This window comes from Petaurus breviceps, unplaced genomic scaffold, assembly GCF_028583685.1.
Source record: "Petaurus breviceps papuanus isolate PSGF00001 unplaced genomic scaffold, PetGlider_PUasm1.0 181, whole genome shotgun sequence".
Classification (NCBI taxonomy): Eukaryota; Metazoa; Chordata; class Mammalia; order Diprotodontia; family Petauridae; genus Petaurus; species Petaurus breviceps.
Window position 1 is genome coordinate 21681638 of NW_027185784.1, and position 27481 is coordinate 21709118.

The following is a 27481-nucleotide window of genomic DNA, read 5'->3' on the forward strand; positions in this document are numbered from 1 at the left end:
TTGCCTGAGCTGCAATTATCTTCATCGTTTTTGCAAATTTTTATCATGAGTACTGATTGCACACAACCAAGTATCCCACAAAATTATGTTTCTTGTTGCCTTTGGAAACCAAATAAAAGCAACTCCACCAAGTCTTTTAACTGCCTTTCCAAAGAGAACTTGTGATTCATCTGCCCATTTATCTGCAAGTCTCTTTTAGCATTTGATTACATTTATAGCAAAAATGTCAATATTTAATATGATTCCATTTTTCCGGTACCATGTTGACTCATTGGCTATGGAACAATGAGCTTACATTAAGAATGCCAATAGCTAAGCGAATGTTTATAGACAGTCTAAAAGCTGTGTAAATCTATGTACTTTCCTCTCCCTTTTCTGGCATCTTACTACCATTGCACAGAAGTAGGAGTCTACATAAGACTGAGTATCATTCTTTGTTGCGTAGGTTGTCATAACCAAAGAATTAGACAACTAGAGGCCAGCCTATTGGATGGATTCAGTGGTCTCAATTGCAATTCCATTCAATGCTAAGATTCTATTTGTATAGCACTGTGAGTATACTATTTGCATACCCCTAATGAGTATAGTATTAGATAGAAGGTAAACAAGATGAACTAAGTTGTAGAAGCTATGGAAATTGGAATTGAAAATAAAACAGAAATTTTTAAAAACCTATGGGTAATGAATCAGATAGTAGAAAATTAATTATGCTTTCATGAGGGCAATGGAATAGCTGCTGATCATGGAGATCTGAAGTCCACAAAGTACTCCGAAGTACACATATAATAATATGTGTGTGTGTATATATATATATATATACGTGTGTGTGTGCATAATGTGTATATATACTATATTATACAAAATATATAATATGTATTATATATTATATATATAAGAATATGTGTAATATAAAATAAACTGCTACTAAAAAAATATGACAATTCCCAACAATCATAGAAATACATTACATTTGTATTGTGGAGTTACCCCTCACTATATATAACCCTTCTCTCATCAAAAGCTGTCCATTCCAATCTACTGAGACACCACTTTTCTCCATGGAAACAGATCTCTGGTTTTATAGGATTTGCCATATCATCACTTTTTATGGGGCCTCTAGGATGGCAGGGAAGGGATATCTATATTACAAATAGCAAATCAACACATTCCAGGTCTTGAATATTCTAGCTTCAGAACTGAGTAGAGGGGGGAAATCAAAGGCTTTGTTAAAGAAAGCATATCCGAATTTTTTTTTTTCATTTCAGCTTGCGAAATGGAATAAAACCAAGTGTACCTCGTCATCATTCTGCAGCTGGGGATCCTCGCTGCCTAGAGGGGCAGGAGCTGTAGTGATAGTCAGAGTAACTGATGGGACAAGACCAGGGGATTCGCACAGGATGGGTTCTGTCTTGATGGTTGCTGAAGTCAGGCACCATTCCTCACCGGCCAGATTAGCTGGTAGAGAAAGACAATGCACACAAGTTAGAATTCATGAGGGTACTAGATGAAATGAACAAACATGATCACCAACTTTTTGCTCCATAGAAAAATATTCCCAAGAAAAAGAGAAACAGTTAGGTTGTGCACTGTGACTTTTCAAATAAGCCTTGATCGATTACTGGTGGACCTCTCTGCCAATATTTGGTTTCCCAATTTCTCATTCCTCTTCCTTCTTGCCATTTTCTCTCATTTCCTTTCTCCTCCCTCTTTTCCTGCCCTTAGGTGATAAGTGTTTTGAGGATCTCAAGCAAATACTGCCCCTTGTTCTCACAGAAAAGAGTCTGGCTAAGATCCCAGATCATAACACTGTCTCTGCCCCTGATTTCTGTGACTGAGTCACGCATCCCTAATTCTTCTCTCAGTCTCCACCGAAGTCTAAATCCTGAAACAAAACAAGGGAGAACTCTAGGGAAGCAGACAGGAAGTACCACTGTTTTAAACTTTTTAATGTATTTTGAAAGTACCTCTTGGTTCTTATCAGCTTAGTTCAAAGTTAGGACCTAAAGACAGACCATGTCAAGCAGAGAAGAGAAGAGGAAAAGACAAAGTTAACAATTACACCGTGGAGGGTTGTAAATAGCTTTCAAGAAAGAATAAACAGCTGTCGAAAAAGGGACACTGAAGGGTCAGCAAGCATATGACTGGCTAGAATGGGTCTAAAACAAGATTTAAAAAAAATCAAATCACAATTTTAAAACAAAATGAAAAACTAAAAGTGCCAAATAATTTAAATGGAGAAGGGCATTGGGAGTGGGGATGTAAGGTGGGCAAAGTGAGAGGTGGTGAAGAGGAGATAGGAATGGGAATCATTCATAATAACACCACAGAATTTCACTGAAGGACTCTGATAAATGTCATACTATCATTGAATTACTTATTTATTTTTCCAGTTATCAAGTCGTTACTTTTCACATATGATAAACTGCTTGGAAGTGGGGAAGAGTATGGACAACAGAGAATCTAAAAGGTAAAGTTTAAGGAGTCACTCACTGATAATTAACAACCAATCAGAAATAAAGATAAAGCATCTCTTAAATAAAAATATGAGATGTTAGAGCAAAGATTTCATTCAATAAAAACTCAATTTCAATGCACCTTTTTCACAACTTACATCATAAATGTTACCTTTAGACTTTCTCAATCTATTAAGGACATGGTTATAATATTATAATGTGGCCAGATGATTTTTCCCCCTCAAGTTAAGTTTGGAATAGATTTTCCTTTAATTAGCAATTCCCCTCCCCGACTTTATTTTCTAAGGTAACAAAAACAGAGACCAGAGTTCTGTTGATTGGAAAGCTCTGGACTTTAAGCCAAGTTTACAGAGCTGTTGCACCCCCTGGTGATTCATGGGTGTTTTCCACTGACTTGCACAAGATATACCTCAGAACCTGGCAGGGGGAGGAGGGGCAAGAAACAAAGGGCTTTTTGATGGAGACTGGAGGAGTGAGACCACACTGTACTCCAATGGACTTCTGAGTCAAGTAGAAAGTAAGTCTCTAATTTAGAGAGGTACTGGAAGGCAAAGCAGAGCCCTATACCTCTATCTGCTTCCCAAACCCAGGAAATATATGTTCAGATCTTCTCAGTCCTCATCAAATTTTCTATACCTTTTGATACTACTGATCATCTTTCCCCTTTCTCAATACTTTTCCTCCTCCCTTGATTTCAGTGATTCTGCTATCTCTTGTTTTTCCTCCTGTTTCTGCTTTTTCTCCAGCTCTCTCAAGGGTTTTTTTTTTAAATTATTTATTTTATTTTTAATTTATGGACTAAAATAAGCATTTCCATAACAGTATAGTAAAAAAAAATAAAGATTGCACATGAAATGGTAAATGCATTATGTACAACCTGTTATTCCTTTTAAATATATAAAAGTTATCATGTAAATTTCTTTCTTTTCCTTTCCTCCCCCCCACCTCACCCTAGAGATGGCTACCATTTGACACAAATATGTATGGATATATGTAACAAATGTATGTGTAAAGTCATTCTATACATACTTCTATTTATGAGTTTTTTCTCTGGACACAGATAGTGTCTTCCTTAATATGGCCTTTGTAGTTAATTTAAGTATTTATAATAGTCAAAATAATGTATGCAACTCAAAGTCACTCTTAAAACAATATTGCTGTTATTGTACCCAATGTTCTCTTGCTTCTGCTCATTCTTCATTATTTTGGGCAAGTCTTTCCATGTTTTTCTAAGATCATTGAGCTGATTTCTTACAGCACAGTAGTATTCCATCACAATCACACATCACAACCTGTTCACCCATGCCTCAAATGATGGGCATTCCTGCAATTTCCAGTTCTTTGCCACCACAAAGAGAGCTGCTAGAAATAATTTTATTTTATTTGCTTTTTGGAGGGTAATTGGGGTTAAGTGACTTGCCCAAAGTCACATGGCTAGTGTGTTAAGTGTCTGAGGCTGGATTTGAACTCAGGTCCTCCTGACTCCAGGGCCGGTGCTCTATTCACTGCGCCACCTAGACACCCCTGCTAGAAATATTTTAGATTTATAAGTTTATAAATTTACAAATCCCCAGTTCACTCAATTTTTTTCTTCCTCCCCCTATTCCGTGAGGATGAGTATACTCTATCTATCTATCTATCTATCTATCTATCTATCTATCTATCTATCTATCTGTCTGTCTGTCTGTCTGTCTGTCTGTCTGTCTGTCTGTCTATCTATCTATCTATCTATCTATCTATCTAGTTATCCTGCTCCTCCTTGGGGACCCTGTCTTCTTAAATGGCTTCAGCTCTCACCTGTGCCAGTGACATCTGAATCTATATCTCTGGCCTTCAGTCTCTCCCTAAAACCCAACCACTTCCACTGAATCCTATGCATCTTCACCTAAATGCTCTATTGACAACTTAAACTATGTCCAAATCAGAGGTTGTGATTTTTCCTACAAAACCTGCCCTTCCTCTTAACATTCCCATTTCTGTTGACCACTCTCTTCCCAGATGCCCAGCATCATAATCTCTGGGTCATTGTTGTTTCCTCTCCTTCGTTCCTTACTTCCAATAAACTGCCCAAATATTTCATTTCCACCTCCCCAAATACCTGCTCTCAGTAGAGAGTCAGTCTTGAAACTAGAAAAACTTGGGTTCAAATTCCACCCTCTGACACATACTGGCCACATGACCCTGAACAAGTTCTAACCTCTCTATCCTTTAGGCAACCTTCCAGAACTGTTAAGTTGTAATTAAGGTGCCAACCTGCTTTGGTGGAGGGAGTTTCTTAACCAGGGAGGTCCCTAATGGGGAAATCCCAGGTCTAGTACCTATCTCTTTCCTGTCATAAACTTTCTCTGGAAATCTCTTGTACTCCAATCCCTCGATGCCTACAGCAGCTTCCTTCAATGTCTCCAAATGTTAGAATACTCTCCTTTAAAGGCTGTATCTTCCATGAAACCTTCCCCATACCCTCAGCCATAAATAACCCTTCCCTTCTCTGGTGCCATTGGTTCATCTTTGTATCCTAAGCTTTCCCAGTTCCTTGCACATAATAACTCCTTAGGCAATGCTGATTCAATTCTCTCCTGTCAAATGAAGCCACACGCTACAAAGACAGAAGGGCAGGTTTGGAAGAGAAATCCCAGGGATAGGGAGGACAGGAAGAGCAGCAACTATCACTTACATAAAACTTCATCATTTATAAAGCATTTTTCTTACAAAAACCTGCAGAGTGATAATTCTTATACTCCCTGTACTGCAGATGGGGAAACAGGCTCAATGAGCTTAACTAACTAACTCACCCATGGTCACACAACTAGGGGATGGCGGTGACGACAGGACACAAACCCAAGCCTCCTGATTTCAAGGTCACAGCTATTCCACTGCCTTTTTGGCTAACGAGGACAACCATTTGTCTGTTCACGGGGAAATTGTAATGTAATAGGTAGTAATGCTGCTCTCATTTCAGGATTTTATTTTCTGAAACAATATGCTTACCCATCATGCAGCAAGGAAGATAAATAAAACATCACCTTCCTCCATATTTAAGCCTGAACACAATTCCCTTTGTGATTGTGAAATGAAGATAGGCCCCCTCTGTTGTTGGTTAAGTTTACAATGATGAAACCCAATCCAAAGGGCTGGCAAGAAGAGATTCAATTTGAATAAATGGAGAATTGAAGATGAAAATTAATACAAAGCCGTAATTAGATCCTCTAACCGTGATAAAACTATACTATTCTCCGTGACGGGGAGGAGGGGAGAGAGGGGAGGAGAGAGAAGGGAATAACCATTTAGATAGCATCTTCTATATGCAAGGCACTGGGCAAAGCTTTTTGCCAATATTCTCTCAGATGATCTTCACAACAACCCTGTGAGGTAGATCTATTATCTTCATTTTACAGTGGAAGAAACTGAGGCAAACAGAGATTACATGACTTATCCAGAGTCTCAGTACTAAGTGTCTGAGTCTGGATTTGAACCCAGGTTTTTAGGACTCCAGGTCCATCAAGCTACAGAGCTGGAGGAGTGAGATCACACTGTGCCACAGAGCTGCCTCATTACTAGGGGGGATGGGGTCATAGTAACCATAGACAGATGGGTCATAGAACAGTGGAAAGAACACTTGGGTTTAGAATTTGAGGACCTGGGTTCAAATCTTGGCTTTGTCATTTGCTATGTGTGGGAGTTTGGATAAGTCACTTCATTTCCCTCAATGGTAAAATGAGGAGGTTGTATTCTATGACTTCTAAGCTTCATTTCCATTTTAAATTTGTGATACTATAAGCCTGTGAATTCATTTTCTAAATACCAAGACGTCCTATAGTTAACTTTAAGATACTGATAAGATCACTAGTACACCAGGGGAGTGGAAGGTAGGAAAGATATTGGTGCAAAATAGAATCCCAGAACTCTCAAAAAAAAAAAAAAAAAGGAAATGTCTCTTTCTGAAACAATTCTGACAAACTAGAGGTCAAAATGATTATTCCAGTCAATGAGGGAGGTCCATTCTCTCCACCACACAAACATGTCTGAGTGACTCTGGAAGGTTTTTTTTTTTTTTAAGCTAACCCCACCATAGGTGAGCCCTGATTCATTTCCCCCTCAAGATAATAGTAAGGAGGTATTTCTAGATCTGTAAAACACTGAGTGCTGACACACTGGAGTGCATTCAGAGAAGAAACAACCAACATTTGAAAGACACCAGGGATCAAGCCATAGCAAGACTGGTTGAAGGAACTAAAGATTTTTGGCTAGCCCATTAATTCTACAGCATTGTGTCCAAGCCTGTCTCTAAATCAAGAGTTCTTAACTTAGCACCCAAGAATTTGTTTTGTTTTTTGTTTGTTTTTGTTAACTGCATATCAATATAATTGGTTTCCTTTACTATCCTTTGTATTTTATTTTATTCATTTAAAAAGATTAATCTGAAAAAAAGGCTATAGGCTTTACCAGACTGCAAAAAGAGTCCATAATACACACAAAAATAGCTAAGAACCCTGATCTGAGGTGTGTACTATTTCTTTATAAATGAGCAAGTTTACTTTCCTGGAAAAATTTGTTGTTCAGTCATTTCAGTCACGTCTGACCACTTTTAGGGGGGAGGTGGGGTTTCTTGACAAAGATCTTGAAGTGGTTTGCCATTTCCTTCTCTGGCTCATTTTACAGATGAGGAAACTGAGACAGGTTTTAGTGTCTTGCCCAGGGTCACACAGCTAGTAAGTATCTGAGGCTAGATTTGAACTCAGGAAGCTGAGTCTTCCTGACTCCAGGCCTGGTGCTCTCTCTGATGACTTCCCAAAGAAATACCATTCTGAAAAAGGTCAGTTAATATGTCTCTTCCTGTAGGAGAACATCTGGACAATTGTCATTTTGAGACCATATAGACCCATAGAAAGAAGGATTGGGAATTCAGTTGTTCACCATGCACTATACTCACTGCCATCCCTAACATTGCATCTACGCCAGTCAAAATCAGATAAGGAGGGGAGAAACTATGGATTTGAAATGTGGCTTCTGCTAACAGAAGCAATCTCAGTTTAAAATGTGGTTCTTTGTTACAAGGGTAGGGTGGGGAGAGAGTGAGAAATTATATTGTAGCATAAAAATAAAAGACATCAATAAAACTTGTCTTTTAAATGCCATGCCTAAAAAAGTGTGTGGTCAACATGGTAGGAGAACAATCAATAAATCTCTTACGAATATATACATTAGGGGGTCTTACCACAAGAATGCTTATTTATATGACACATTAGGAAGTTAACCAAATAAATTTTCATGTTGTACAACAGCTGGGGGGGGAGGGGCGGTTATAGTGGATAGAGCACTGGACCTAGAGTCAGAGAGATCTGAGATCAGACATTGACTAGTAATATGATCCTGGACAGGTCATTTAACCACTCTCTGCCTCAGTTTATTCATCTATAAAACAGGGATAATAACAGCACCCACCTCCCAGGGTGGCTGTGAGAAGAAAATTAGATATTTGTAAAATTCTTGCAAACCCTGAAGTATCATATAATCCTGGCTGTTTTATTATTATTATTGTTTACAAATAATTATCCGGGGTAGTGGAAGGCTAAACGAGAAGCACAAATGCAAAAATTTGTTGTGTTTTTCCTTACCTGTGAATATTGGCCAAAGTTTTCTCCTTGTTTATGATAAGAGTTTAGGGAATAAATTACAGCAGACAACAGGAGCAGGCCTGGGGCACAGTAGAGTGCTGAGGCTGGAGTCAGGAAGACCTGAGTTCAAAATTTAGGCTCATACACTTACTAGCTATGTGACCTTGGGCAAGTACTTATCCCTAGTTTGTCTCAGTTTTCTTATCTGTAAAATGGGGGAAATAATAGCACCTACCTTCCAAAGATGTGATAAGGATCCAGTGCAAAATTGTCAAGCATTTGGCAAAGCCCCTGGAACACAGTAAGTGCTCTCTAAACGTGAGCTATTATCATCATCACTGTCATGAAGGTTTTACAGGTTAAAAAGCAGGGAGGGTTCATTCATAGGAGAATCTCAGTGAAGCTCAGAGAAACCGAGCTGGGACTCATTTATTAGGTGAGGCACAGATGGCGACTAGCACATCAGAGTGAGGAACAATCATGGATCATGCTCATGTGCTCGATCGAGAGTGTGCTGCAGAGAGCATGATCTATGATTCAATCAGCTTTACTTTAAGCTCTAGAACGCTGGTGGATTTAGAAAGTGTACAGTGGCAAAGGGGACCATGTCTCAGACCCTCAGGTCCCAGGAACCTGCTAGTCCCCTAATAGAGATGGCATTAAAGGTCTACATATGGGTGTGTGTGTGTTGACTTTTAAACAAGCTAATCACAACATAGAATATTTACAGATCAGTTGTTCTCTAAACCAACCCATATCATCTCATCCAAACTAGCACATTTAAGCCATTAAATTTAAGTTAATATAAATGAATATTTGTGAAATAACCAGCCCACCAGACATAATACAAAATATAGTAAAAGAGTGCTAGATCTGACTTCTGATAATCCTCTTATGATTCTGAACTAGTCACTTAACCTCTCTGGCTCTCAGTTTCCTTTTTGCAAAATGAGGGCACTCATTCACTAGATGACTTTTCCAGGTCTACCCACCATGCCGCGGTATTATGACTCTAACTTTAGACTCAGAAATCTAGGCCTGGTAAGTGGTTTAAGGAAAATAGCATTCAACTGGCAACTAAAATTGGAAGATGAGTTCTCTGGCTGAGCTGCTGTATGCTGGTTTCCATTTTGTGCTTGCAAAAAAATAGTTTTAGAATTAGAGAAAAGATGGGAGGTGCAACTTTTAGGGGTAGTGGGAGATGAGGGCAGGGGAAAGGGAGGAACCCCTCACTTAACTATAATTTTTCCACCCAAATTCTTTTTTTCTTTTCTTTTTGGTTTTACTGGCAAAAAGACCAAAAAGGCCATAATAGCTCTGAATGTGAACTATCACTTAGAGATTTAAATTCTTGGCTGCCTTACAAAAGCAAGAGGCAGCAAGTATTTAACACAGTACAGGGGCTTCTAATTTCTAAACATTTGGGGAGAAGCAGAAAAGAAGGGTTAACAGCCATCTTTTTGAAAATAGAAGAGGAGCTATATTTTGTTAAACATAGCTTTGTGGGGTTTTTTTCTTTTTCTAAGCAAAAACTACCACCCAATGAAGCTAATATGGTAGAAATTCTCAGCCCGACCACTTATTTACTAGTCATCTTCTCATCTCTCTGAACTTAGGTTCTTCTATAAAATATGGGTGACGTCTATGACTTAAATCATAGGCCTTTTACAAGAAAAACATTTTATAAACTAGAAGGGCTATATAAATTTGAACTCTTTTTATTTTTTTAATTTTTAAAAATGAATTTATTTTTTGTTTTTAACATTTGCTTTTATATGATTTTGAGTTCTAAATCTTCCCTTCCTTCCTCTAATCCTCCCTCCCCAAGACAGAACGCAATCTGATATAGGTTATACATATATGATAATATTAAACACATTTCCATATCAGTCATGTTGTAAAGGAAGAATCAGAACAAAAGGGAAAAGCCATGAGAAAGAAAATACAAAAAAAGTGAAAATATTTATGCTTCAATCAGCATTCAGACTCCATAGCCCTTTCTCTGGATTTGGATGGCATTTTCCATCATGAGTCTTTTGGAATTGTCTTGGATCATTGCGTTGCTGAGCCCTTTTTATAATCATTGTTACCTTCACCTCGCCCAGGAAGCAGCACCCCCTCCCTTGTGAAGTTATATTGTGTACACTGTGTATCTACGTTCTTTACTTTTTTAAACTTTTAACTTTCTGTATTCCTCACATAGGATATGAGCTTCCTAAGGACAGAGACTCTGCGTGTGCATGTGTGTGTATTCACACACATGCACATGTACACACACAGTGCCTCATATGTAGCAGGAACTCAATAAAATTTTGTTGAATTGGTTTAAGTTGTTAAATCAATAATAATGTTGGCAAAGCTATAAGAGGGTAGTGTTGACATCCTCTGTTACTTTAGATGGTTTTTAAGGCTCAGAAGGAAGGTTTAGTTTAGCAGAATGAACACTATCTTGGCAGTCAGGAGATCTGAATCTTATTTCCACTCTCCCACTAGCTGTATGGCCTTGGGAAATAAGAGAAGGTCATTTTCATATGGTCATACATCATCTCAGGTGATCCTCAAAATAATCCTGTAAACTGTCTGATACAAGTATTATTAGTTTCATTTTACAAATAAGGAAAAAAGTCCAGAGAATTTAAACAGCTTGCCCAGCTCTCGACAGCTAGTAAGCGCGGATACTTTTGTCTGTTGTACCAGGTGTTCTCTAGTTTTTCATAGGCTCATAGATTTGGATCTTGATGGGACCTAAAAAACTATCTATTCCAGTACCACTCCCAGTTTTACATATGAGGAAACTGAGGTTCAGAGCTAGTGTCTACCATGCTAGAGTTGGGAAGTATCTGAGGCAGGACATGAAGTTATCCAGATTCCAAGTTCAGCATTATAGCGACTATTTCATGTAACTTCCTAAATTACTGAATTTCTCTGGACCTTGGCTCCCTCTGTATATTCTCTCTAAAATGAGAGATGGGGTTATAGGATATTCACTGTCCCTTTCAGATCTAAAATGACGTTTTCATGAACAGTATTTAGTTTTATCCCCAGGATGTCCTAAGATTTTATATGATATGACTTTTCCCACATACACACCCTCACTTTTGGGTCTTCATCTCACTCTGGTCTCTCTTTCTTTCTCCCTTCACAAACTGTAATACAGAACTGAAGACTGAAGCACAGGTCTCAACATATGACCTCCTGCCCCCTATTTGATAAACTCCACTGGTCCCTTGTCACTTCCAGGATCAAATATAAAATTCTATGTTTGGCTTCTGAAGCCCTTCATAATCTGTCCCCTTCCTTAATCCCTTCCAGGTATTCTATAATCCAGTGACAGTGACCTCTTGTTCCTGGAACAAGACATTCCATTGCTTGAATTGATGCACTTTCACTGATTGTTCCCCACATCTGGAATTTTCTCCTTTCCTCATTCACTTTAATGTTACCACACTCCCACTGTTATCTCCAATTTATTCAGTCTATCTCTTGTTTGTACATGGTTGTTTTTTATGTTGTCTCCCCCACTACACTGTGAGTTCTTTAAGGGCAGAGACTGTTTTTTATCTTTCTTGTATCCCCAGTACTTACCACAGAACCTGGTATTCAGTAGGTACTTAATAATGCTGTTTATTTGATATGACTTCATACTGCTTAAATAATCTCTTGCTAAAAGTCAGGTTTAATTAGCATTTTCACCAATGTTACCCAACTATCTGTATAAGAATTCTAACATCTCAATTTTCATAGTCTTTTAAAGCTAAAAAAATAGATTGTTGGTGGTCAATACAATCATGACATGAACACACACACACACACACACACACACACACACAAACCAACCCTAACAAGCAGAATAATTGGAATGAGGCAAGTTATGAAGCTACAGAAAACAAAATTTACCAATGAAACTGAAGCCAGAGTAAGAAAAAAGTCATACTATATATGCATCCTCTGCTATTCCCATGAATACTGCTTAGAAAATTGCACTGGAGAAATGTTAACCCTCTGAAGAAAAAAAAAAACTAAAACATTAAATTGGGGAGTTGGTAATATCTGGTTATTTTATAAATATTTCATTTACATATATGCATATGTGTAACACATACATATATATATGTTGAAAGACTAATTACAAAAAGAAAGCAACCACCTTAGAGCAGAAACACACACATGCTACTTAAATGAGTCCAGTGGATCCATATTCTCATTAATGTTGGAGTTTCTGTATGAAACGTACAACACTGAGATACTTGCTACTGACTGGGGAGATGCAAAGGTCAGACAAGACAAAAGCTCCTGCCCTCATTGGACTTAACAATGTGGGGTTGGGAGTGAGGAAGACATACACAGATCAAAGTAGTACAATAAAATACGTGAAAAGAGCAAGATAGAGGTGTAAATACCATGGAAGGCTAAAGTGGAGAAAGATCATTTTTGAAGGGTAAGAATTGAAAAAGTTTTTGTGAAAGGAATGGAATGTAATCTGTGTTTTAAAGATAAAAGTTAATAGGTTTGGATAAAGGAGGGCACCGAGGGACCAAGAGGACATTCCAAGCAGGAGCAAAATAGTGTAAAAAAGCAGGAAATTGGAGGTATATCTGGGGGAAGATGAGTGTGCTCTGTCATCTTCAAAAACTTCTCAGACAAATTTGTTGCACTGCTAAAGGGTTTCCAAATTGGGATTCAGCTTGCCAACATGAACAAGTAATGGGTATACTTTCTGCATATTTATAGGAGATAAACACCCCTTACTCAGGTGAGTTAATAGATAAAAACTGTCTTTAGTCTGTTTAACATCAGGTAAACTCTCATAAATAGATCAAAAGGATCTTCCTTTTGTTTTTTCATTCATTGTGGGATTGGATTTTTACTTACTTGGAAAAATAAAAAAGTGGAAATATTTCTAAGTTATTAACACAAAGATCAATGGCTGAAGTGAAGAACAGTGGTGGAAATCTTTTCTATATAGCTTGCTGGACTATTTGGTAGTGTTCAATAACATTCATTCAACAAATAATTATTGGACAATTATTATGGTAGGCTCTGTGAGAAATACAAAGATGAATAAGACATGGTCCTTATGCTAAGAGAGCTTACCAGTCTATAATAAATGCCCTTTCAGTGAGTAAAGACTAAGCCCAGAAGAAGGGGGAATTATTTTTGCCTACACTAACTCACTGGCTAATTTTCTTTCTTTTTAAACAAAAATTTTTTAATTATCCCTTTTGGTTTTTGATACCACAGGCATATCCCAATATGTTCCACCCTTACAGAATCCTCTCCAACAACAATCAAACAAGCATTTCTTAAATGCTTACTATGCACTAAACATTATGTGTAACAAATGGTAAAATAATAAAGAATAAAAAAATGTGGCAAACAAAGCAACTAAATTTGACAAATTTCACACTCAAAATCTATTTTGTTTTTAAGAGTAGATAAGTGTGGTTCATTATCTGTTCTCCAGGAATAGATCAAGATTATAGTAACCTTTTGGTGTTGTTCCATTAACTTTATTGTAGTTATTGTGCATATTATTGTCTTGGTTTGCTTTCTTCACTTGGTATCAGGTAATGCAATTCTTCCTATGATTCTATTTTCCTCACATTGACGATATCTTATGGCATAATAATATTCCATTACATCCAAATATCATAATTTGTTTAGTCATTCAACAAATGGACACTCACTTTGTTTCCAGCTTAAAAAAAGAAAATTATGCTGAGATGTTTACATCCAGAGAAAGAACTAGAAAGAACTGAGTTTGAATCCAGATTGAAGCAAACTATTATTATCTTTTATAAAATATTATATTATTTTTTTCTTTTTCTTGTTTGGTTTTGTTTCCTCTTTCCCATTTTTCATTCCATCTGATAAAATTCGTCTTTATAACCTGACTAATGTCTAATGTGAAAGTATTTGCAGATCCTATACTTGATTGTATGCCATCATGGTGGGGGGGGGAAGGAGGGAGGGAGAGAAAATTTGATACTCAAGGAATTGTGTAATTGAATCTTGTAAACTAAAAGTAAACAAACAAATTAATAAAGACCAAAAAATAAAAAAAAAATGTTACCACAAAAATGTTGCTATGAATACTTTGTTGTATGTGGGGCTTTTCCTCCCATCTTTGAAATTCTTGGAGTAAATGCCCCAAAATTGAACTGCTTGGCCAAAGCTTATGAACTGTATCATGACTTCTCACATAATCTCAACCAGTCTTCAAGAACTGGAAACTAAGGGAGCTCCCATCAACTGAGTATCTGAATGCAATGTCATACTATTGTGTTGTAAAAAAATTAAGAAAGAGGTGACTTTGGAGAAACCTGGGAACACTTGCATGAACTGAATCAGAATAAAGTGAGCAAAACCAAGAGAACAATTTACCTGTAATATCAATATTGGAAAAAAAGTCAGGAAAACGATGCTGATTAATACAATGTTCCAAATATGATTTCAGAGGACTGATGACAAAGAATACTGATCATTTCATGAGAGACACATGCAAAATAAGAAACACATTTTTGGATGTGACCAATGTGGACATCTGTTTTCCTTGACTATATTTATGATTTTTTGTTGTTGTTGTTGTTGATAGTCATTTCAGCTGTGTCAGACTCTTCATGACCCCATTAGGGGTTTTCTTGGCAGAAGTACTGGAGTGATTTGCCATTTTCTTCTCCAGTTCATTTTACATTTGAGGAAACTGAGGCAAATAGGGTAAAGTGACTTGCCCAGGGTCACCCAGTATTGCAAGCAAGCACCCCAGTATCCCCAGGGTGGCTGCCAACATAGGTTCTTAGATCTGTTTTTCTAAAGGAAAACAACTCAAAATGGGTTAACAATCTTGCTTTAATCAATCAAACATATCATTTACCTAGTTCAGGGGGAAAAGTCAGCATCCCGAACTTCAGAGAATACAGACAGGTTACAAGCAGAAGTTACAAGAAGACAGAGAAAAAATTCAGCAGACAGGCCTCCAACTGTCTGACCATTATATCCATACTTAGTCACAGTTACCAGAGAGGGAAGCACCATCATCTGGGTTTTCAAAGTCAGGGGGCTCAATGGCTACCCAGAGTCTCATCTGGTCAAATAACATAACTCTTCTCAAAGTGAGCCCCAAAACAAAATCTCACATCAGGTTATATATAGTATTCTCCTGGCTCAGAGAATGTCACAACCCTCTTGACCTACTGCCCAATCACAAAGCACCAAGGCGTGGGCATTCCTGAAAACCAAGCCTCCTTCCACAGGCTCCAGGTACATTTAAACCTATCAGAGGGCCTAGGGGCAGGAAAGATCTTAAATTCCTATTCCCATAACACACAGCTAGCAAGTATCTGAGACCACATTTGAATTCAGGACTTTCTGAATCCAGGCCTGGAGACCTATCCACTGCATCACCAAAGCTGCCCATGCTTATGATCTAATTATTTTATATTTTCCCCTCTCACCTCCCATGGACAGAGGGATGTGGGAAGGAGAAAAAAATAAATGCTTAATAATTTTTAAAAATGAATACATAGAACAGCTTTTTTTTTAATAGATCAATCTAAGTTTCACTAACAGTATATTCCTGTTTTCACACAGTCTCTCTAACATTATTCGTCTTTTATCACAGTGGCCAAACTGAGGAGTATGAAGTGAAATGTCAGAGTTGTGATAATTTGCATCTTTCTCTTTGGTTGGAAGCATTTTTAATATATTTGTTAATAATTTATATTTCTTCTTTTGAAAACTGTTAATATATTTTGCCCCATTTATTTATTGGGGAATGGTTCTTGTTTTTCCATATGTATGTATGTATGTATGCACGTATGTATACCTTGGATATCAGACTTTTGCCAGAGGTATTTGGTGTAAAGATTTGTGTCCAAATCAATAATTTCTCTTCTATTCTAGTTGCATTGATTTTGTTCATACAAAAGTTATCTTAATTTTATATAACGAAGATTGTCTATTTTTTTTCTTTTGTCATCTCTAATTCTTATTTGGTTATGAATTCTTCCATTAGTCATAGTTCTAAAAATACTTTTTTTTAATGATACAACCTCTTATATTTGGTCACTCTTCCAATTGGTATTTATTTTGACATATGGTATAAATGAATGTCGAACCTACTTTCTGCCAAACTTTGAGTTTTCAGGGTTTTTTTTCCCCTAGTAGCTGTTTGAGTTCATTGAGCCCTGGGCCATTGTGTTCATCACTGATTCATCCTGGGTTATCTCTAGTCATCCTGATTGATATTTGGCCACTGGACCCAGATGGCTCTGAAGGAGAAAATAAGGCTGGTGACTTTGCACAGTCCTCCTTCACTCAAAACAAATTCAATTGCAAGTCATGTCATCATCTCCCTGATGGCATGGTCTTCTTTGAGAATGAAGGATAAAACCACTTTTTAATGAACCTCACAGTACAACCACAATATTAATCAATATACAGGGTATAGGATCCCCTTCTATATTACCTTTTCTGTGCCTGTTCCTTGAGCTTACAAATTATTATGCAGAATCCTGGGCTAACTCCAAGTGAGGGAGAATGTTCAGTTCAAGACCTACCTGGAGACTTACTTCTCCTAAAAGCACTTCCTCCCATATGTACTCAGGCATACAGCACATACAATATTATCATGTTTGCCTGTTACTTGATGTACTGTTTCTATGACATGTCTCTCCAACTAAGTTGTATTGTCCTCAAGACAGGGAGGAGTTTCTGAAATCATCCCCCAAGTATTTATTGAATATTAACTGAATGTCTGATACAGTGTCAGGTTCTTTGGTATGGCATATAAGCAGAATTTTCAGTACCAAAAGCCATCTCCTTCTACACAGCCTCCCTCCCTTGCCCCAGCAGTAAATGAAAAAAGTGAAGTTTGTCTGAAAATATCCAGTGTCTGTAACTGTATATAGCTAAGGACTTTGTTTTCATAGGCTGTTATACCAGACCTCAGATCTGGCTCTAAGCAGACAAAGAGACACTATTAGCAAAGAAACATTGCGGTCCCCTTGTTTAACAGAAAGGGAAAGGGAAACACAAAGAAAATGAATGGTGAGTGATGAAAGACCATGTCTTTATGTTCAAAGGCAGACATTCATAATCATTCAACACAGCCAATATCTGATCAGGTTTTTCCTTTAGTTCATTTGTGCCAGGAGATTTGAGTTACCATGTCTGAGATGATTTCATTCTCTCCCTCTCTCCTCTCCCCTCCCTCTCTCTCTGCGTCTCCCTCCCGCTTCCCTCACTCCTTTCCCTCTCAATCCCTCTGTTCAGTCCTACACACTGCTCTGTTTGCAAGATACCTGGGAGTGAAGAAATTGAACTAGACCTGGCTGGTCATCTTCCCTACCCATAACTCTTCTCCTCCCCATTCCTTCCCAAGGATTGTTGACAAAAGCCAGATTTCTTCCGTACTGGAAGGGAGAAACCTGAGGAAACAATGAATCATTTCTATTCTTTTCTTGGCACACTCCATCAACTGTCAAATCCTGTTGCATCACAAATTATATCATTTCCTATATCCATTCATTCTGTTCCATCCATGTTGCTATAGTTCTTACCTGGCTATCATCTGAATTCTTTTATCTCCTCTTAACATCCCACCCCCTCCACTTACCTTACCACCATTTGTCAAGTTTCTCTCATTTCCCATTCCCCCAAACATACTAATCTCCATCTGAAGGCTCCAGTGATTTCCCATCATATGTATTTTAAAACTTGATTTCATCAGTATAGGACACTTCCTTTCTTGGCAAATTGCAGCTTTTTTCCCCCTTAGTGGATCAGCTTCCTGACTTTGGGTGGCCAGAACAAACAAACAAACAAAAACAAACTAAGAAAAAATCCTCATTATCCTGTGGCCAATCTTCTGGCAATGAACCACTCTAAACTTAATAGAGTCTGGGCCTTGGATGACAGCCATACAATTGATAACTAGCTCCATATCAAAGCCTTTCCAGCTTTGAGCTTCCAGAGCTCATTCTCTAGGAGCAAAGCCTTTGAGAATCCTTAATTAGGCACCAGGGGTTGAATTATACTTTGAATCAAATTCAAGTTCCTTGCCCTATGTCAGAAAAACTTCTATGGCACGCTGGAAAGAATGCTGAACTTGTCATGGGGTCAGAGTTTGAATCCTGACTCTGCAACTTGCTACTTATGTGATTTTCAGCAAGTGATTTAATCTCTTTGGACCTCAGTTTCCTCGTCTATAAAATGGAGGAGTTGGACTAGCTGACGTCTAAACTCCTTCTAGCTCTAAAGTTCATGAGCCTATGAACTTCTATCCTATTTCTCTGCCTTTGCTTCATCTTAAATGCCACCCCCTGCACCAAAGGAGCAGCTAAGAAACACAATGGATAGATCACTGGGCTTGGCATAAGGAAAACCTGGGTTCAGATCCAACCTCAGACACTTACTGGCTATAAACCATGGGCAAGTGGGATAATAATAATAACAATAACAATAATTAATAATAATAATGATAATAATGCCTACTTCTCACAGGGTTGCTGTGAGGATCAAACGAGATAATATTTGTAAAGCTCTTAGCACAGTGCCTGGCACATTGTTGCTGTTCAGCTCAGGTATTGTCAGGCATTCAGTTCTGACTTTTCATGATCTCATGTGCCATCCAGTCCACAGGATGTTCTTGATAAGAATAATGAAGTGATTTGCCATTTCCTTCTCCAGTGGATTAAGGCAAACATAGGTAAGTGACTTGCCCAGGGTCCCTCAGCTAATAAGTGCCTGAGGCCACATTTGAATTCAGGTCTTCCTGACTCCAGGACCAGCACTCTATCCACTGAGCCACCTGGCTGCTTCAACCTTCAAGGTGCCTGGCACATAGTAGGCATTTTATAAACGCTTGTTTACCACCTACCCTGCACCAACCCCATTCACTTCTCCCCAGTCAATCTCACTCATCTCAGGATCACATTCTACTTGAGCCATTCCTGCTTTTGAAAACGAGATCATGATTTAAAGTGTGTCCCTCCCATCTCACCCTGCCAAGTTGTCCTTCTCCCCTCTAAAAGTTTTCAAAACTACACATTCTCCTGGATATCTTCCTGGATTAATCCAAAGAAATATGACAGTTGTTTGCAATTATTTATATTAATCACCTCCACCCTCTCTAGACAAGAAATACTCATGCCTATTCCCCTTGCTTTCCATTAAATTCATACACAGGCTGCCAATTTTAAATGATAGTTATTTTATTGCTGTAAAACAATTATCTGGCAAATAAAATATGAATGAGATAAGATTCATAAAGCTAGCACAGTGTCTACTATATAGCAGACACTTAATCAATGCTTATTCTATCCACTCCTCCAAATGCTGAAATCTCTGCAGAACATAATGACGAATTACTTAAAAGCAACAGGACATCACCAGGAACCCAAAGGAAATGAAGGGCATTGATATTGCTTCTGGGTTATAGGAAAAGGAGTATGGAATTAGATTTTGGAAATTGTACTCAAGTGATGCTCTGAAATCAAACCCTACCTTTCACATTTACTACTTGTGTGAGCACCAGTGTGAAAGTAACAACCTCTCTGAGATTCAGGAAACTTTCAAAGACGGTAAGTCACAGATAGGTTCCAATATGAATCAGATGGAAGGAGCTCCTGAATTGACCAAAATCACAGATCCCATACATAATGACACTCATAAGTATATATGTTGCACTAATTAATTAATAAACATTTTTAAAGCACCTACTATGTACCAAGCACTGACCTAAGCTCATTCCATTCTATTTGACTATGTATGTTCCAAGATGACTTTGTCCAATTTTCTTTTTTTGTTTGTTTGTTTTTTTTGCTTTTGGGAGGGCAATTGGGGTTAAGTGACTTGTCCAAGGTCACACGGCTAGTTTTTGTGTCAACTGTCTGAGGCCAGATTTGAACTCAGGTCCTCCTGACTCCAGGCCAGTACTCTTCTCACTGTGCCACCTAACCACCCCTAATTTTCTTTCTCTATCTTTCTCAATGCCCACTCACCTAGCACAGTGCTCCTGCACACAGTAGGTATTTAATAAATGTTTGCTGATGGATTAATTTTCTTTGTACTGGCTTGTCACAGCCTTAGACTGCAATCACAAAGGCAAACTACAATGAAGGAACACAACCAATACAGAAACATTAAAAGCCCATAGGGCGCTGGAAGAGATACCAAGTTTAAATGAGATGTGCACTAACCTCAGGGAGCTTAGAATCAAGAATAATCTTGAATTTTATTTGGTATATGTTGTGCATATGCTTACATGGGTCTATATGGTTTCCCGCAACAGAACACAAATTCCTTAAAGGTAGGGACTTTCGTTTTTGTTATTATATTCATCTTACATACATAAGTGTGTATTATAGAGAGAATGTGTTTCTCCATATATATATAAATGTATATATCTGTATATATACATATTTCCATGTGTGCATACACATAGAGAGACACAGCTAAATGGAACAGTGGATAGAGCACTGGACCTGGAGTTGGAAAGACCTGAGTTCAAATCAGGCCTCAGAATCTTAATAAGCTGTGTGAGCCTAAGCAAGTTTCTTAACCTCTATCCACCAATTGGGTAAAATAATAGCACCTACCTTCCACTTTCATTGTGAGGTTAAGATGAGATAATATTTGTAAAGTGCTTTGGGCAATTAAAAGCACGACATAAATGCTTATTATTATTATAATATCCAGTATCGATTCTGGAACTTGGTGTGCACTAAACACTTCATAAGTGCTCATGAATTGATAAGGCACTAACTACTATAATATACAATAATGCACAAGATGGTACATTAAAGAGGTGAAAGACTGAATACTATATGAGGTCTGAGGAAGAAAGCAAATATTGAGCATGAATATCACGAAACATTGAAAAAATCAAGTTTGCTCAATGAGTGTGTGTGCCACAGAATACTTGCTGAAAAGAAAAGTCTGATTCTAACTAAAATGCAGAGTATCCCAAAAGTCTTTGTTCAGTGAGAAGCTTATAGAAGATAGATAGTAGTCACAAAGGGAAATCTACAACTTTGCTGAGCAGACAGAATCTGCTGGCCTCGTTTTCTGATACAAAGCAAAAAGAAAGCCCAGAATGCTCATAGAAATGATGCAGATCATCTTGGCCCAGATCCTTGCTGGTTTTTCTAGATTATCCTTATAAGGGAAAGGCTTGCCTAGAATACTAGCTGGTTGCCTTAGACACTTTGACATTGGGCTATGCATGATGTGGTCAATGTCGTTCTTATAGTCTCCTGGTGGTTTTTTGGTGGGTCAGTCATTCCAAGATTGGCTCCCGTGGTTTCTCAGCCACATCAAATTCTGTGGCTTTTATGTTTTAGAAGAATCTGTGGTTTCAATTCATCCCTAAATATAGAAGTCTGGTTTCTACGACAGTTTTTTTTTATGTAAGTCAAGTTTTCATAGGTCCATAAAGAGCAATTTCTTTAAATCTTTCTTTGATGAGCATACCTTATACTAGGACTATTTGTGATATTTCTTCTGGGTTACAGAGAAATTGTAAGAATATCACTGTCTGAACATTAATGGACTCAGAATCTTAAGACCTACGTTTAAGCTGAAACTCAGTTTACCCATTTATAAAAATGGGAATCAGTCCTACCTACCTCACAGGACAGTTCTCAGGACAATACAAAATAATATACACGCTATCCTCAAGCTTCACTAGTTTAAAACTTCACTAAAACTTTTGGGACACACTGTATGCTAAAGTGTTTTGTAAACCATAAAGCATCATACTCATGGCCATCAACATAGTTGACATTTCTATAGCAACAGAAGAATTAAAAAGCACTTTATGGATATCACCTCCTTTGGGTATTGCAATAATTACAATTATGAAGTAGGACCTCTGGAAGATAATGGACTATTCCATTTTTGTCTCTGTAAACGAAGCACCCAACACAGTATCTTTAACATTAAATTCACATAGTGGGCATTTAACAAAAGCTTGTTGAACTGAATGAAGCTAAGTACTACAGGCAAAATTACAGATGAAAAAATTCAGGCTTGAGAACTTAAATAGCTTGCCCACAGTTAAGCAGCTAGGAAATATCAGAGGTAGGATTTGAACCTTGTTCTCCTGCTGCACCCAATTTTTTGAAACACCATACTGTTATTGTCAGAACTGTTTTTCCCTATGATTAGGTTTGTTGGTACTTTAATAAGGTTTTTTTTTAGACCAGATAATTTTTTTTAATTTTAAGTCATTTAAAGACCAGGAATATTATATAATATATATAAAAATATAATATATAATCAAATAATATAGACAAATATAATCTAGAAATGGAGAGAACTTTAGAGGCCATCTAGACCAAACCAAATATTTTGCAAACTGAGACCCAAAATGGAAAAGTAACCTGACCAAGGTGTTATTTTATAGCTCATAATTGTTAACAGTTCAGTACTTAGTAAAAGTCAAAACTGAACTAAACTTCAAACACGTTGGCATACAGTAGGTGCTTAATAAATGCTTGTTGATTTCAAACATACAATAATGCATCATCACATCACTGAGCTGCAACTGCGTAAGCAGTGATTTGTGTCTTCTACCTACTGAAACGTCCTGAGCTGAAATGAAGCCTGGGGGTGGGAGGTAGAGAATGAAGAAGAAATAACTCCTAAAGAAAGGTTAGGGAGAATATGTGTCTAACCTGGTTGGGACCTACATTCCTCATTCCTTCATGCTCACTTTTCTCCTCAAGACCAATACATACAATTCACTAGCAGGTGCATGATTTGACATATTGTCTTCTCTACCTCAAATGTTTGCCAATGTGCACGTCAGTTCATTCTGGCTGAAAAGACACTTGATGATTATTATCCTAGCTCTGATAATGCTGATCTCCCCCAAAAGGAGATACTACCACCTGCATTCCAGGTTTTACACATCAAGGATGAAAGATTCACTATGGGTCTGATTAGGGTATTATAGCATGAGAAAAAGATGGTCTGAATACAAGGAAGACATAATAAACTCAAACAAAAAGCAGTAAATTCTTGAATGCATAGTACTCATTTCTTCTAACACCTTCAGGTCCAGACACACAATTCAGATGTGAACCCCTAAATTCTAGAGGAGGGTAGTAAAGTACTATTATAACCGAAAGCCTGCTTACTAGTTCCAGACATAAAGGAGAGAAAAAGAAGGCATTTTCAGTAACTTTATAAGGAAGTAAATTGGGGCACCAAGATGTGATGGGATTTGCCCCCTTTCAAATAATTATCCATGTACAGGCACACAAAAATGATTGGTTCATGTGAAGGGCTCAACAAGGGTTTTCCAGCCTCCTGGGTAGATTTTCTCCATCATTATATCACACTATCTAATTTACTTAATACATTCTCAGGTCTGCCTCCTGGGCATGCTTTCTCTATCATTATTTCACAATATCTAATTTGCTGAATACATTCTCAGGTCTTCTTTTTATGCCTTATTCTCCTGATTTCTATAAGTAGGCATGCTTATATGGAAGTGAAAGGCTGGTTTCTATTCCAGATACACAGCATTTGGGATTCCAGGGAGCAGGGAGTTAGAGAAGGTGGTAATAACAACTCAGATTCAATAAGGTTTTTTTTTAAGGTTTGCCAAGAGCTTTGCTCACAACAAACCCATGAGGTACTTGGTGTAAATATTATTACAATTCCCATCAGTTTCCACCAGTGTCAGATTCAGGATCTGCCCCTTAGCCAAGTCCTCTTTCCACTATTCTATGCTGTCTTTTTAGTTCAGGAATAAATTATGTAACTATTTTACATGTCGTATCTGTTTTCTGCAAATGATCAATAAAATCTGTTGTACCCTAGCACCCCCCAGAAGAATCCTATGGGGAGGAGGACACCTACTTGGAACAACTGAATTGTATGTGCTTTTGGAAAAATGATGTGAGATGTTTCCTGTAAGAGAATCAGGACACACACACACACACACACACAATTATTGGAATAAACCAATTTCATATATTCAGCTAACTTCCCTTGAGCAATTTCATATAGCATTTAGACTTAGCAGACCAAAAACACACAATAGGCTTAGAGAAAATGGAAATAAGAACTTTGAAGCTTTAGAGTTTTGTTCTCCTGAACCTGAATCCTAAATAATAGCCTAAATTCCAGCAAAACATAAATACCTTGAGGGTGTTTACTCTTAGTACTTAACAGAATACCTTGCAGTAGGAAGCTAATAAATATTTGTTAAATTAAATTGTTAACTTTCCTAGGAGTTACCTATGCCAATTAAAATATAGTATAGGAAGGAAAGAAGCACTTGTTAAATGCCTATGTACCAAGTCCTGTGCTAAGCCCTTTATAAAAATTATTTCATTTGATTCTCACAACAATCCTGGGAGGCAGGTAACTATTATTATCATCTTCATTTTACAGAGGAGCAAATTGAGATAAAAAAGTGTGACCCAAGGTCAATTGGCCAGTGCTGGAAGCTGGATTTGAACCCCCAGGCCCAGTGCTCTATTCACTTTGCCATTTAGCTGCCACCTAGTATAACACCAATCCCACCCCCATCCATCCAATTCCTCAATATGTTTATTGAAGTCAACAATTATCCATCCATTCATGTCCAGTATCATACTAGGGTATATGATGGGGGGGGAGGGGAAATCAGAAGACCTGCTTCCTGTCCTCAGAAAGCTTAGCAATCCAATAAAACAGATAAGATTTTGATGTATGTCTGTGTATTTATATTCATACATGCACACAAAAAGGCTTAAGATCTACAATTTCATTGATGTAGAAATTTAGGAATAAAATCCTCAGTGTAGGAATTTCCTCTACCTAGGCAGATCAAAATTGATCTATGGTTTAGTAGATGGATCTTAAAGAGCTGACTGAGGTTCAGAGAAGTTTAGTGACTTGCTCAGGGACATGGGGCAGATCAGTGCCAAAGGTAAGACTTAAACCAAGATCTTCAATCTGAACTATAATCCAAGAGAAGCAATATTCACATAACAGAGAGCACTGGATTTGGAATCAGAGGACCCAGGTTCAAATACTGTCTATGGAATTACCTGTGTAACCTTGGCTAAGCTCCTTAAGCCTTCTGGACCTCAGTTTCCCCAGCTCTAAAAATTAGTAGGTTGGGGGGCAGCTAGGTGGTACAGTAAATAGAGCACCAGCCCTGGAGTCAGGAGGACCTGGGTTCAGATCTGGCCTCAGACACTTAACACAAAAACTAGCTGTGTGACCTTGGGCAAGTCACTTAACCCCAATTGCCCTCCAAAAAAAAGAGCAAAAAAAAAATTAGTAGGTTGGACTAGATGGCCTCTGAGGCCCCTTCCAGTGCTAGGTCCTATGACTCTATGAACCATCCCATCCAATCAAATCAATGAGTATTGTTTAACGTGTACCAGGCACTGTGCCGGGTACCTGGGATACAAACACATGTGTTAGAGAGTCCCTTCCCTGACAGAGCTTATATTCCACTATGAAATTACAACATATGCAAAGAAAAGTCAATATAGAACATATGCAAAATAAATGCAAAATTATTTTGAAGAGGAATCAGGAAAGACTTCTTGGAACTTTCTATATATTTTTATCTCTGTATTATATCTCGCTCTATTGATGTCTGAATCTATGATTTTAGCAGTGTGGGAATTGTGCAGAAATTCCTCCACTGTTGTAAATAGACCAGTCTGTACCCTGTGGTCAGAGAGTCGGGGCACTGAGGGGTAAATGACTTACCCAGAGTCACACACTGAGGAAGGATCTGAGGCAGAGTTCTTAACTAGGTTTTCCTAACTCCTTGGACATCCTTGCCACCCTTCCTACACATACATACAGAAACAAACCACAAGCAAAACCATGTCTAATCAAGTTCAATGAGTCCTATCTACTCCTTCCACTTCCTAGTCTAATTGCCATCTCCCAAATTCACCTGGAATTACTACAGTCTCAACTCATCTACTGGTCTCCAGTATCTCATCCCTCCAAACCTGCACTCTGCTGTTGGGATGATTGGCCTACAACACAGCCTTAGATCAGAGCTGCTCCAACACCTTCATATTTCCCTACTGCTTGCAGAATAAAGGTTAAACCCTTAATTCACTCTTATGAGATTAGGGACTTGTTTCTACAAATGTTCTGACAAATGACCAAAGGATTTTGAGTTCGGAGGAACTTTAATGATCACCTAAGAGATCATTTAAGATCCCACAGACCACATGGTACACTGGAGTGAGCAATGGACCTGGAATTGGGAGACCCAGATTTGAAATCTGATCACAGACATACTAGGTAGATAGGTCAGCATGAGCAACTATTTAATCTCAGACTCAGTTTCTTTTTTTTGTTTGTTTTTTCTGGAAGGGGGAAGTCAGGGAAACTGGGGTTAAGTGATTTGCCCAAGGTCACACAGCTAGTAAGTGTTAAATGTCTGAGGCCAGATTTGAACTCAAGGCCTCCTGACTCCAGGGCCGGTGCTCTATTCACTGCGCCACCTAGCCACCACCAGACTCAGTTTTTTCAACTGTTAACAGCAGATAACAATATTTTTGCTGCTTATCTCACAGGGTCATTGTGAAGAAAAGTACTTGGTAAACCTGAAAACACTCTATTTGAGTTATTATCCCTAACTCCAAACACATCCTTCTTTTTGACACATGAGGAAGCTGGGTCCCAGAACAAGGGAGTGATTTGCCCAAAGACATACAATCATTAAGCGGCACAGTCAGGATTTGATACTCGTGTTAGCTCCCCTATACCACCCTGCTCCCCCCAAGATGTTATCCATCTTTCACGTGAAGATCTCTACTAATGAGAAACTGACCATGTTTACGCTTTTGGACCATCCCTGACTGTTAGGAAGCTTTTTTTTCTTCCAACAATCCACACCATGCTGTTAGAAGAACAGCTAGCGTGTTCCAAGAGCAGGCTACCTAAGCAGTTGTAGGTATACGACAAGTGTCAAAAGGGAGTTCGGAAAAAGAATTGGAAAGGCATGGTGTTTCAACTTGAGGAAATCGGTCAATGTGTCATATCCCTGGACTGCCGAGAAACATAAGCGGCAGCCTGAACCAGTCAGCCAGGTGCGTGCTAATGCCGCCCAGTCCTTACAGGAGGAAGAATTGCACATCCATCAATTAGAGCAATTCAGCGCTGAGGTCATACGTACTATGTGCAGGGTCTTTGGGGATACAAAAGACAAACTGGACCCTCCAAAATACAATGTATATGGCCCTTCGAAGAAAATAATAAGGACGCTATATCCAGCAGGCTCTTGTAATGCTGAATTTAGACCCTGCCCCGGGGATCGGAGGCACAAAGACCCCTGAGCCACAGCCCTTCCATTCCCCTCCCTTCTACCCAGCCTGTTACACAAACTAGCCAGGAGGACCAGCTAAACAGAGATTC

The 27481-nt window shown here is 38.3% G+C and overlaps 1 protein-coding gene across 1 annotated transcript in view; it reads right to left on the reverse strand.

Annotated features, from left to right (window-relative positions):
- Positions 1–27481, reverse strand: part of CREB3L2 (cAMP responsive element binding protein 3 like 2) — a 170340-nt gene that overhangs the window by 47262 nt on the left and 95597 nt on the right. Inside the window, exon 3 of the mRNA XM_069086992.1 lies at positions 1295–1455. Within this exon, the coding sequence (XP_068943093.1) occupies positions 1295–1455 (161 nt within the window). The remainder of the gene's footprint in view (positions 1–1294; positions 1456–27481) is intronic.